Source organism: Rhinolophus hipposideros (assembly GCF_964194185.1).
Source record: "Rhinolophus hipposideros genome assembly, chromosome: 8".
Taxonomy (NCBI): domain Eukaryota; kingdom Metazoa; phylum Chordata; class Mammalia; order Chiroptera; family Rhinolophidae; genus Rhinolophus; species Rhinolophus hipposideros.
The window spans coordinates 65,212,989-65,226,595 of NC_138054.1; the positions used below are offsets into that span (position 1 = coordinate 65,212,989).

A 13,607-nucleotide genomic window follows, 5' to 3' on the forward strand; every position below is an offset into this window, starting at 1 on the left:
CTACTTCCAGAGTATCGAAAAGTATGACAGAGTGTATCCTAGTGAATCCAAGCAGCTTTATCCCTGATTGTATAAAATACTGACTAGAGATCAAAACCACCCATGATCACCTTGCCAGCTCCATTGGGGGAGAAGACGCAGGACTAAAATAACCACATGCAAATGGCCTTCACATCTTCTCCCAGCAAGACTCTGTATCTTGAGGAGAGTATCCGAACCCTCCCCCAACTAGCATTTCTACCCCTGGCTCACTCTGCCTCCTCTGGCTCTTAGCTCTTTTTCCTGCCCTTTTACCACTTTTCCCTCTGTATTAGTCTTGTCCCTCCTCTCTCCCTCTGTCCCTTAAAAGCTCCTCTTTCTAAGTGGTCTCTACCCTCTTTCTCTCCCACATACCTGGCTCTGGGGGTCAGACTGCTGCTGCAGCATGGTGGCCACCTTATCTTCAAAGAGACAGAGCTGCTCATATACCTGCTGCAGGAACACTTCCCGCTGGGAAGGGTCCAAAAGGCAGCCCTGGACCAGCACCTGAGAAGTACAAGGGAAAGAGCAAGACATGAGGGTCAGGGCGACACAGGGCAGTACCCTTCTGGTCTCCCTGTTTATTCTCCACAGCTCCCTCTAGGTGATTCTCACTTCCTACCCATGCAGGACCTGAGGCTGGCCAATTCCATAGCCAGTTCCTCCCTCCTCAGATCATCTACTCCATCAGTCCTCAGCACAGGTCCACCGTATCCCTGCTCAGGGACCCCAGGTCATCAGTCACCCTAATCTGGGTTCACAATCTTCCTCGGTTTATGGTCCTCCACACTGGGTTCCCCAGGTGCCCACATGGGGGCGCCATAACGTCCTCCAGCTCCTTCCATCTTAGGCTACCAGTTGTCTAGAAGCTGCCCTACCTCAGCTCGGCAAAGCCTTTTTCGTTCTCTTGTTGATTTTTGAGCACTGCACTCCGAGGCTGTCTGGAACTTTTCTCTTTTTTAAGCTCAAAACCCTCTTATTCCTCCAGTGAATACTCCTTCCTTCCCTTTACTCTCAGTGATAACTCCCCCTCCTCTTCACAGAGAAAGGAAACCAGTCAACAGGAACTCCCCGCTAACCCTAACCCTGCGGGTATACTACTCTCCAACCCACAGAAAACACCCTCAGTGTTTGCTAGATATTTAAATCTGTGTTCTTGTACCTCCTCTGAGGCTCCGAAGAAAAGATTCCTCATCCTCCTCTTTTTCCCTAAAGCGAATCTCTCCTTCTAGTCTTGGACCTTTTGTCTCTAATATATTCATTCTCTCTCCATGGGATTCCTTTCCTTCTACTTCCACCATAAATAAGTGCCCCCATCCTAACAATGTTATACAGGCCTGGTGGCCCTTGTGGTGACCCTCGGGATCTCTCCTCTCTCTCCCTATCAGACTCGCACAACCTGTCTCACATGTCCACTTCTCTCTAACCCCCACCTCCTGTGCAACGCTACTTCTTCACTCCCTATTCAGAACTAGGGGAGGGGTGAGCACAGGCAGACGAGGGGTGGGGGTCTCTGTACCACTCTACAGGCTGGACCCTGAGAAGCAAGACAGAATCAGAGGAATAGTAGGGACTGAGGCTATAAAAAGAGAAAGACGTCATAGCTGTATTGCTTTGTTTTTTTTATTAGTTTCAGGTGTACAAAACAATGCAATAGACATTTCACCCCTCATAACTCCCCTCCCCCCATCTATTGCCCCTCTGACATCATATATATCTATTACAATTCCATTGACTCTATTCCCTACGCTATACTCCATATCCTGTGGCTATATATATTACAGTTGACATACAGTATTATTCAGCTTCAGCTTCAGGTGTACAGTGCAGTGGTCAAACATCTACACCGTCCATGAAGTGGTCTCCCTAATAAGACATGTGCCCATCGGATACCCAACAAAATCTTTATAACATTGTTGATTATATTCTCCCAACTGTCTTTCATATCCCCGTGGCAATATTGTGGTTACCAATTTACGCTGTCTAATCCCTTCCCCTTCTCCCTCTTCCCCACCCCCCGCCCTGCTAGCAACCATCAGTTTTTCTTCTATCTCTCTGAGACTATTTCTGTTTACTTTATAGCTGTATTGTTTAGAAGAGTGAAATTTGGTCAATCCAAGGGTTTAACAATAAGGGTTTGGCTAAAAACATAATAATAAAATGCGATAAAGTCAAGCAGCCATTAAAAGTCATGCTTTCAAAGAATATCTAGTGACATGAAAAACACCCATATTATACATTTAAAAAACAGGAAGTAAAACTGGGTCTGGAATGAGTTTGATATTTCTCCTCTCTTTGGATGAGCGATGGTGGTGAGGGAGGCTGAACACAGACTCAAAGACGAGAAGGAAATTCCATAAAATGTGAATAGTAGTTATTTCTGGATCGTACGTATATTATGGGTGAGCCTTTTTTTTCTTTTCTGTATTTTCAAATCTCCTTCAATGGACATGTGTTATAAATATGATTTAACTGTTCTTTTCTTTTTTAAAAAAGAAGAAAACAGTTAAATATATATATATATTCCTGCTTTTAAAGAGCAGGAAGATACATCTTGAGGGAGCTATAGAGAGAGCGAGGAAGCTGGCTCAGGGCTGACAAGTGGCCCTGGGGGCTTAACTAAGTCCTCTTCCCTCCACAGCTGCTGTCCTTATTCAGACTTCATCTCCTCTCCCATGCTGTAATCTTCTGTTCTCCCTAATCCAGAATTTATCCCCTAATCTATTGCCCTCAAAGGCCACAAACAAGTGTGAGCTTCCTAATGTACAATTCTGATCCTGTTACCATCCGCTTAAAACCTTCAAAGGTTTCCCTGCTACCTATGGCTAATAGTTCTCACAGCTAACATTTGCATTGTTTTCTATGTGGTAGGCACTGTTTTAAGTGCTTGACATGTATTAACCCAATCACCATATAATACTGGTACTGTTAATATCCCCATTTTGGAGAAAAGCACAGCCCTATAAAGACATTAAATAAATTGCATAGGGGCACACAGCCAGTAAGCGATAAATACAGACACTGTGATTCCAGATCCAGAGCTCTGCACCACCACACTCAACTCCCTGACGGAATAGAGCACAAGTTCTCAGCCATGACATTCAAGGCCTTTCATAATCCTGCCCCCACTTACCTCTCCAGTCTCCTCTTTATCACTCCCCCCACCCCACCACATTCAAACTTGACTGTGTCAAACTGAATAACATGCGGTTCCCTAGAATACTTGTGACTGAGCAGTTTCACAGCTGTCTTTGGATTTGCCAGCCCCTCTTTCTGGAAAGTCCGTTTCCCTGTCTTTGAATGATTATCCTCAATTCTTCCTTCAAGACATAGTTCAAACCCCCTTTGTCACAAAGTCTTCCCTGTCTCTGCCCCAGGCTTGGCTCCGCCCTCTCGGTGCTCCCACAGCACCTGAGTCATTAAGTTATCAGCGCCCTTATCATGTTTAACTGAAATTACCTCCTTCAGTATCAGTCCCCCCCCCCATTAAACTCTCAACTCCTCCCATCAGTATAGGGACAGTGTCCGAATCGTTTGTGTCTCCAGGATCTAGCCCAGGCCTGGCATAGATCAGGCTCCAGTAAGTGTTTGCCAAACCAAACCAAGTGTTGAGTGATAACCTAACATCATGCTTTCTCTGCCTTGGCTGTCAGCACCTACAAAGCCTGGTCTCGGGACGGAGCCCACAGCCGGCAGTCCTCCCAGCTGCACTAGAAGAGCACTTTAATCCAGAGCAGAGGGCTGGGATCCAGAGTTGCCTTGTTGTGTCTTTCAGACCCTCAGATGCTTTTCCTTGCATCCCTGTTTCTCAAAGTCAGTTTGATAGCCAAGGTGACAATGTAGCCATCAGGGACAGTTTCAGGGTTAAGGCCCTACCAATGAGTTGAGGGTGACTAAGAGCTTGTGAGGGGAAACTGGGCCAGGCTTAGCTAAGCCAATAACAGATATTCCAGTAACAGACTTGGCCATTTTCCAAAAGGAGTGTCTTCTGATAGCCAGCTTGGGTGTTAGATAAGCCCTGTATTATCTGTACGGTCACCATTATGCCTGACACTTCACAGGGCCCTCAGAGAAAATGACCCACCTCTGTCCTGGGAAGAAATTATGGTTCTGGGTATTTGTTATACTTTAAAATCATAAAACTATTCCCAGAGACCATCTTCTGGAGGTAGAACCAGGAGATAGGACACCAATAAACCTTCTGATGGAGGAGGGGAGAAACAGAGAAAGTAGACATCCAGTGGCCAGAACAAGAAACTTATAGGAGGAAGAGAGACATTTGTCCAATCAATGCTAACCTAAAGCATATGGGAAGGCTCTTTGAGACCAGAGGAACTGATTCTTTTCAAGAGGAGAGACTCACAGAGATGACTGGGAAACAGTTTCAAGAAGCCAGCGAGCTGGGGACTTTGGGCACAGGTAGTAGAGATGGGATAGTCAGAGGACTATCAGAAATGAGGTCTTGGAATACAAACTAGGAGAAAGGATACAATACCTGGTGGGACTGCAGACCGATGATTGAGGAGTAGGCCTGGATAGTTACGTAGATCTCAGGCTGGAAGTCGATGCAAGATCCAGGCACTCGGAAGGGCCGAAGCAGCCCGCCTAGGCAGCGGGAGAGGGCATGGAAAACTTCATCAAACAAGATCTCCCCTGTGGAATCATCCTGAGGGCAATGCAGACAAAGATCTCTTAAGGGTAAGCAAAGACAGCCCTGAGCAGATGGCAGAAACAAGTAGCTTCCGTGGGTCAGTGGGACTCTTATTTTCAGGTTGATCACACCCCCAAATACAGTGCCATAGATGGTAAGGGACCTGACTTAAAACACCCCTCATTCCTTTATAGCCTGTCTCCTTTTCTACAACGATAGACTGGAATCATTTTTCACTTCTTCCAGGTTTCTCCGTCTCCTCCTCACCCACACCACACCCTTTCTTCGCACCGTCTCCCCACAGCCCCTTACCACAATGCCAGTAGACGGGCTAAGGTCCAGCTCAATGACAAACCGATACTGCCAAGCCAGGAAGGTGACTCGGGTGGAAGGTACAAGGAGGAATGGCCTGGGGACCACTGGTTCATCTGGCTGCCACCCAGGGGGCAGGACACTAAGGACTTCCAACTCTTGCTCAGACTGAAGCTGACAATTAGGATGAAGAGAAAAGGAAAGGGTCAGGGAAGAGTCACCCTTTTCTTTCCATTTTGGAGATCTTCTATCTCCAAAATGACACACCATTGGCTCCACTTCCCGCAACCCAACCAAACACTCTTCTATCTGGAAAATCATTGAATCAAATTTCCCCTGTGGAATCACCTTGTGGGCCAACTCACTTGCCCCTCCTAGAATCAGAGCCCTCAGACTTAGTCTCCCCTCCCTTCTCTTTCCAGTACCCTCTGAGCCAGCCCCTCGCATCCTGTATGTCTCTGGGCCTCACCAACATCTCCTGGGGCGTGGCCTGCACAGTTTGATGCAGGTGATTGAGGAACCAAGCCAGGCGAACATTTCGGGAGATTCGATAATCCTTTTTCATCAACAGGAACACCTGCCCAGCTTCTTCCACCTGGGGACAAAGAGACATGAACAAATTTATAAAAATTCGTGTACATAAATCACTGTGCAAGTAACTTGACCCAGGAGCTCACCATCCATAAGTAAGAGGCAAGGCAGCAGAGGTGAAACGGTTACCTCCACCTCCAAGCAAGGTGTTCCCCAGGATTCAATTCTCAGCTCCCTGCTCCCGTTCCCCGCTGTAGACCTCTATGTAGATGAAGTGACCTTTACATATTATCAAACGTTTACGTGAGTTTACACATCATCAAATGTTTATGTGAGTTTCTGCAATAAACTACAATAAGTTCCGTGAGGGCAATGATTGTATCTTGTTCTATTTTTGTGTCCCTGTGCTTGGCACATTGTTTAAAATAGAGCAGACACTCAATAATGCCATAATGCCTCCTAATCACCCTTAACAATGGCGGGACTAAAGGAATCTGCACTGGGTGAATGGCACACCTGCTGAATATCTCAAAGTCAAACTTCTGTGGATCGTAATCTCCCAGCCCCACACTCGTCAGTTATCAACACTAGTTCTTTCCCTCCATTGCCTCATGGGCAGTCGGTTCAACAATGTCCTGACACATCAGCTCCCTTGCCCATGTCCCTGTCCTTCTACAACATTAAGCCCTGACAAATCGTAGCTCAGGGTGAGGTTGACATTCTCCCTTATTCATACACATAGCATGCCAGCTGCACTTTGACAAAAAGAAACTTGCCACCTCTAGCAGGCCTTTACCAGTCCTTTTACTTCTGCCTGGCCAGCAACCTTTCCTATTCCCCTCAGAAGGTTTTCCAATCCCTCAACCCTCACAGCCCCAGCAGGTAAAAACACCTACTGTTTCACAGAGAAAATAAGGGCCAACTGCTCTGAACTCCCCAATGTTTCTTCGTAAGTAATCTTTATCTGTAACATTCCTTTACTCCCTTACATTTGCCTCAGAGGAAAACATTACTCTCTTCCTGTTCTAGACAAATTGCAAATTTCTCCCCTGGTGTCCCTGACTAGTAAGGAGGAAAACGCCAGGCTGTGAGGATTGAAGACAGAGTGGAGAAATGAACAGAAGTCAATGACTGCCTGTTGAGAAATGTGGTGTTGAAAGGAAGTGAAGTGTTTTCCCCCCAAAAGATGGGGAAATATGCATGGAGAACAGATTGAAATAGCCCTGGAAAAGCAATAATATAAGGTGCTTAATGTCAGAGAAGAATGTGGAGAGCAGAGATGCAATGACTGAAAATGAAGAGTCTTTCTTCTTCTCCAAGACAGAAGGTAAGCATAAAAAGATATAGAAACAGATACTGGGAAATGGCAGGGATGAAAGCAGAAGGCCAGAAGAAGAAAGGAACTCATATTTATTGAGCACCTAAAGTATATTCAATAGTACAAGTATATTCAAGGTTAAGTGCAGGAATTTCAGTCAGAAGCCTAAGTTGGAATCCCAATTTAGGCACTGATTAGCTGTGAGATTGTAGAAAAGGCATTTAACCTCTTTAAACCTCAGTGTTCTCATCTGTAAAATGGAGATGATGTTAATACCAATCTAATAGTGCTGTCATGTGGACTAAGTGAAATCATGCATGTGACGTGCTCAGCAGTGCCTGGCACTTAGTAAGAATACAATGGATGTTACTGCTGGTTATTAGCAGACGCACAACACTAGGGTCTTTACATAGGTAGGCTCATTCAGTCTTCACATAAAACATTTAACAGAAGAAAACCAAGGACCAAAAAAGTGAAGTGACTTAACATGATTAATAGGTATAGGGACAGAAGTGAAACCCAGGCCTGGTAAGCTGCAAAGCCCATTTACTGAGAGTAATAAATGGATAAAACTCGGGACTTGAGAACAGAAAAGATTTAAAGTGGTCACAGGAAGGAACATGATGGGACATTCACAAGTAGAAAGGATACTCTGGCATAATCAGAAAGACAAAGAAACAATTCACACAATGATATGATGTGGTTCAATATTATTGTGTCATGTCTCTACATCTTCAAAGATCACACTTTGGGAAATCCTAGTCTCTATTCTACTGCTTCCATTCACTGGGCTGAGGCAGGCAGGCCCTGGCTAGGATTTTGGCTGTTATCCTAAAAATTAGGTCTAGCTACCGAACTGTTTTTTCTTTTTTTAGCAAGGCAGTAATATGTTTACATTTTAAAAACTTCCCTTTGGCTACCATGTGATTCAGAAAGATCCCCTACTGACCAGGGGAATAGTGGCCTAGACCAGACCTACTCTAAGTAGCCATTCTGTGAACTATTTGAGACTGGTCCCCGACAAGAGGAGTTGTGCTACAAGGTAAAACCACCACTTTCATTGAGAAAGTCTTGTAATGAAGAAACAAACAAACAAATATCAGCTTGAACTAACCTTTAAGACAAGTGACCTTAGCTGCATGTTAAGTCGCCTTTAGAATAAGACAGATAAGAACTGGTGTTTAATTGGAAGTGAGGAGAAAAGTAACAAAAAGGTGTCAAGGACCACTAAGGTAGCATCGGAAACCAGTAGTGGCAGAATGAGTTCCAGGTTAGCTAAAAAAAATTGATATAGTTATTTACCATCATTTCTAACCACCAACCACCAACCCCCTCCAAAGTTCCCATCAAATTATAGTCTTATTGTCAAGCTCCTAAAAACAGAAAATGGGTCTACTGGCAAAGAAGGAAAGTGCAGCAATTACTTGCCATTTCTCTGGTCCAGGGTCTCAGGGTGGGATACTCATAAATCAGGCAACCTCTCCCTCGGGATTGACTGAGCTGGTGTGGGTGGGATATTAGTGACCGCTCGTCTGGGCGTTCACTATGCCGGATCCCTAACAAGGTTCTTATCTAAAAAAGGACAGGTTGGGGCTCAGAATATTATCAGAACAGGAAGGATATCCCAATTTAGCAGTCCTTTCTGTTTTTCACTCTATCCCCGGCGCCTAGTGCAGTGCCTGGCACATAGGATGCTCAACACAATTTTAACAAATACTGTGTTTCCCCAAAAATAAGACCCAGCCGGACAATCAGCTCTAACGTGTCTTTTGGAGCAATAATTAATATAAGACCCAGCCTTATTTTACTATGATGTAAGACTGGGTCTTATATAACGTAAGACCCGGTCTTGTATTAATTTTTGCTCCAAAAGACGCATTAGAGCTGATTGTCTGGCTAGGTCTTATTTTCGGGGAAACATAGTAAATGAATTCACTATACTTACATAAGCAAAGCAAACTCAAGATTTAAAACTAATCATAATCAGTACAATTGTTCTCAGGGTGAGACAATCTTAACACTTGTCTGGACACTATGTTCTTTTTCTTCTTTGGTAGTTAGTAAGGACTGTTTTCAAATGCCAGCCTATTTCAGCTAGGCAAGGAAACACCAAGGAGGAGTTTGGGCCCATATTGAGCCAGGGTTAAAGGGCATAGAGCACATGTCCACAGGTCAACAACATAAGCATAGTTGGAGACACTTGGTCACTCTATCTCTGAGACTAAATCTTGGCAATTTTGGGTATAATAAATAAATCTTTCCATGATTCCCTGCACTATTAGGTACCCCTGCTGGGCATTCACAAAACAGCCTATAGTTCTTCATAGCTGCCACTACAGTTTATAATAAAGGATTTGTGTACTTTTTAATGCTTATTTCCCCTATAAATCTAGAATCTCTAGGAAGGTAGGGGCTGTGTCTATATATTGTTCTTTGTTGTATCCCTAGCAACTAGCACAGTACCAAGACACACTAGGTGTTCAAATATTTGTTGAAATACATGAAAGGGAAATTACTCTCACAATCAATTTCTTACTATTTATTATTAATTTTTCATTTTTATCAACATCTGCTCTTTGTTGTTCAAGAGTTTCCATCCTTCCTCAGCCACTTTATAGAAAAACTAACTCATTCTATTGTTTGGATTTTTCCTTTGCTTCTATGAAAGTTTTTTTTTTTTTTAACCAGTTTTTTACTAGTATGTTCTTTTCTAGTATTACCTTCTTTTTTGCTGTTCTAGGAATTTGGGTAGGGAGTTCTGGTGTGGGTTCTAATAGATTTGTTTTGAAAGAAATTGTGATTTGATAAATGAGACTCCGGGCTCGAGCTTTAAGTGCCTCCTCTATGAAATACCACTATCTACCCCAATGGTGTAAGTATAATTGTAATATCAGTATGACAAGTAAACCATCAATCAGTTGCTTCTCTGAGTCTATCAAACATCTGATGACAGCCTCCAGTCTCTGTTACTCCATAATAAACATCTCCACCTTCTTTAAGTATGTCTCAAATGGCATGGCTTCAAATTTCATTATATCATATGCCTCTGAATAAACTCTGGCTGGTCTACTTTTTAACTTAAAATGTGGGAGCCAGAATGGACCCAGGTGAGGTCACAGATTCAGTCTCCTAGGTTCCATTTACTTTTTTGGAAGCTTTACCATACTGTTACTTGGGAAACCTCTATGATTTTCCTACTTGTGCTGTTAAGACACATCCCCCATTCTATCCTCATGCAGCTGGCTTTTTGGGACATACAATTATTCAATTAGTCTTATTACATTGGATAAATTCAGTTTATTATTCTATTATGAAGCATAGAGGGCTGTTTTCTAGTAAATCTCTTTCCAGCTTAATTTCCCTGCTAATGTGATCAGGGTGCCATTAAGTCCTCATCCAAGTCCAAAGAGGACAAAGGCAAGGTGAGCGTGTACTCATTCATCAGCCAACAAACTTATGGAGAGCCTGCTACATGCTAGCACTGGGCTGGGTCCTAAAGATATAATGGAAAGCCAAAACTGGCATTCTCTGCTCTCACAAAATTTTCACCCATGGAGAAAAATATTAATCAAGTAATCACTCTAATTATTATATTATTACAAACTGAGTACGTACATCAAAGGGTAAGAATGTGGTTCTATGATAGCGTGTAACCAAGTAACGTGACCTAGGCTAGAGTCTTAGGAGAAAGGAACTCTGAAGGTTGAGCAGGGTGTGCTAAGTGAGGAGGGAAAGGGGGATAAACCAGCTGGACAGTGTAGACGAGCACTGTGCTATTAGAAAACTTCCTTCAGGTTATTAGTTAGTAGGCTGCTTAATTATACAACTGTACATCTTCCACTTCTCCATCTTATCTCAAAAGTAATTTTGAATGATGGACTGGCTATCCAAGGCCACACTGAAGTCTAGTTCATCAATCAGTTCTTATAGAATCTACTCTCGACACTAGGAACATTTGCCTAACTCGAGCTTGCTCACAACATTCCCCCTTATACCTGATCCTTCAAAGTCAACAACCACGTTTTCAAATCATCATCTCTAAGTTATCTTCACATTCAAGATGTAATTTATCAAAACCATTAGACTTCAGAATTAATTTAACCAGCTACAATGGTATTTCTCAAAGTGTGCTCCAAGGACCAGCTGCATCAGAATTACCTGGGGTGCTTATTAAAATGCAGATTCCAGGGCACCACCCCAGACAAACTGAATTAGCATTGAGAGGGCTCGGGAATCTGCATTTAACAAACCCCCCCAAGTGATTCTGCCACTTTAATGTTTGACAATCCCTGAATTAGTTGTGTTCTCACAGCATCCACACTCACTCACAGGGAGCTTCAAGTCCCTAATCTTTAATCCCCGAGTCTGAACTATGACTCTTGTAGTCTGGCAAAGAGAGAGCAAGGGTTTGGAGTTAAGAGAACTGGAATCAAATGTGGTTCTACTACTTGCTATCTAGGTGAGCTTGGACAAGTTACGTAAGTTTTCCAGGCCTCAGTTTCTTTATTGATAACATGCGGATATCTACTTCAAAAGGATGTTATTGCAATTAAACAGGAGAGTCAGAACAATCATAGAGGAAGCCTATCATTGTTTGGATCATTTATTGAGGCCTACATACATACCAGTTATAACAAGATGAATGAAACATCATCAGGTGCTGTGCTGCATACCATGTATACCAGCCTCAAGGAAACATCCCCATCTCATTTATTTGTTGTTTTTTGCACCTGTCCCTTTGTGGTTAAGGTATAAATTATGTTTTGAGGCTTTTCCAACCCTTGTGCTGCTTTCTGTTAACAGAGACCCATGAGATAATGTAGATTTCCCCACCTTGAACTGTCTGAAGCCTCCTTACCACTATTCATATGCCAAAGTCTTGAAACTCTAGCACGGCCTCAACCTGAACCTTCTTCTCCAGCCTCTCTCACCCATCACCCCTGTAGTCCCTAGGAGCAAACACTGGTTCTGCTGCGTATTAGTGAAGTTACTTAAACTGTCTGTGCCTTAAGTTCCTCATCTGTGAAATAGAGATACTAATAGTATCCATTTCATGGGGATTTTAGGACTATTAGATGATTATTTGGTAAGCACTCTGTGTTAGCTATTCTCATTGCCACACTGCAACCATACTAGCAGCTGCTTCTTCTCAGTTCTCTAAAGGGTCTAAGCTCCTTCTCATATCAGGATTTACACTACTCACTCTGCCTCCTCTCATAGCCAACTTCTACTCATTCTTCAGGCTTAAATGTCATTCCTCTGTGGCGGCTTCCTGATCCACCCTGCCTCCACCACTTCTTAATAAAGTAGGTTAAGAGCCCCTGTTACACACTCATTTCACTCTGTATTTTTCCTTTGCAGCCCTTATCATAACTCGATGTTTGTTTGTTCCATTAAAATAGGAAAGGTGTCAGTCTTACGCTGCTCCGCATCCACCCTGATAATTAGCACAATTCTGAGTCCATAGTAGCACTCATAAATATTTTAAGTATTTGATGAATGAATGATTTCTTAAATCTGACTATGCCCAATCTTTGTCTCTTGAGATTGTAACAAACTCAAAAAAGTCAGTCACTTTTCTGCCCAGGGGCAGAAGAACTCTTCACTCCCTTTACCTTGTACCATAAAATTTTCAGAAATACAAATCAAAAAATTAAGAAATGCTTAGCTTTTAGCTGAATGAGACCCCCAGGTGCATGTGTCTTGACTCCAACTTACTTTAGAGCTGTAATGTTCAATGTATTCGGTGTCCCCTACCACATGGGGCCACTGAAGACTGAAATGGTGCTTGTCTAAAATAAGATGTGCTGCAATATAAAATACCTACTGGATTTTAAAGACATGATACAAAACAAAGAATGTTAAATGTCTTATAATTTTAAAATACTTACTACACGTTGAAATTGTAATATTTTAGAAATACGGGGTTAAATAAATGTATTACTAAAATCTTCACCTATTTCTTTTTATCTTTTTGAATGTGGCTACTAGAAAATTTACATATATGGCACACATTCAACTTCTATTGGGTAGTGCTGTTTTAGACTATCTGCCTATAAGGCATGTTGTATTTCCCCGCAAAATACCTGTATTTCCCCCATTTGAATCCATAGCAAAACAGAACTCCAAATGGTTTTTCTCAATACTGATATTTCTGATGCATGGGCTATTCTACCATCCCTGTGAACAGGTCTGATTATTTTAAACAAGACATAGTTTCTTACTTAATCTTGGGCCTCGTCATATCAAATCCCAATGAACTGGAAATTTACTATCCCATACCTACTTTCTTATTTACATTACAACCATTATGGTTACGAACACAAGATCTGGAGCCAGGCCACCCGTTTCGGAGTCCTGGCTCTACTACTTACTAGCTGTATTTTTATTGCTCTGAATCTGTGTGCCTCAGTTTCCACAACTGAAAAATGGGGATGATAATAGTGCCTACTTCATAGGGGTTGAGCACATTAGTTAGTATTGGTGAAGTGCTTAGAATGGTACGCGGTAAACATTCAATAAGTAATAACCACTATTTGTGTCATTGTATACACCCCTCACCCTTCCCACGTATTCATATATTCTCTTGTAATACTGGACACCTCTCCTAGTGATGTTCCTTCCGAATCTCAGCGATATTATGCTCAGAACTTCCAACTCCAAAACTCTTGCTACTCCCCAGCTGAGTAGCACTTAGGTAAGGTACGTATCCTCTTTCACTTTTCAGTTTCCTTATCTGTAAATGAGAATTGCTACTGCCACCGTCCTTGCACAAGT

At 42.7% G+C, this 13,607-nt stretch overlaps 1 protein-coding gene across 2 annotated transcripts in view; it reads right to left on the minus strand.

Moving 5' to 3' along the window:
* Window positions 1–13,607, minus strand: part of SZT2 (SZT2 subunit of KICSTOR complex) — a 49,431-nt gene that overhangs the window by 35,053 nt on the left and 771 nt on the right. For both annotated transcript variants that reach the window (XM_081055256.1, XM_081055255.1), the window contains exons 2-5: window positions 5,451–5,576; window positions 4,982–5,155; window positions 4,514–4,684; window positions 394–525 (exon numbers count right to left, since the gene is read on the minus strand). In XM_081055256.1, the coding sequence (XP_080911382.1) occupies window positions 394–525; window positions 4,514–4,684; window positions 4,982–5,155; window positions 5,451–5,576 (603 nt within the window). The remainder of the gene's footprint in view (window positions 1–393; window positions 526–4,513; window positions 4,685–4,981; window positions 5,156–5,450; window positions 5,577–13,607) is intronic.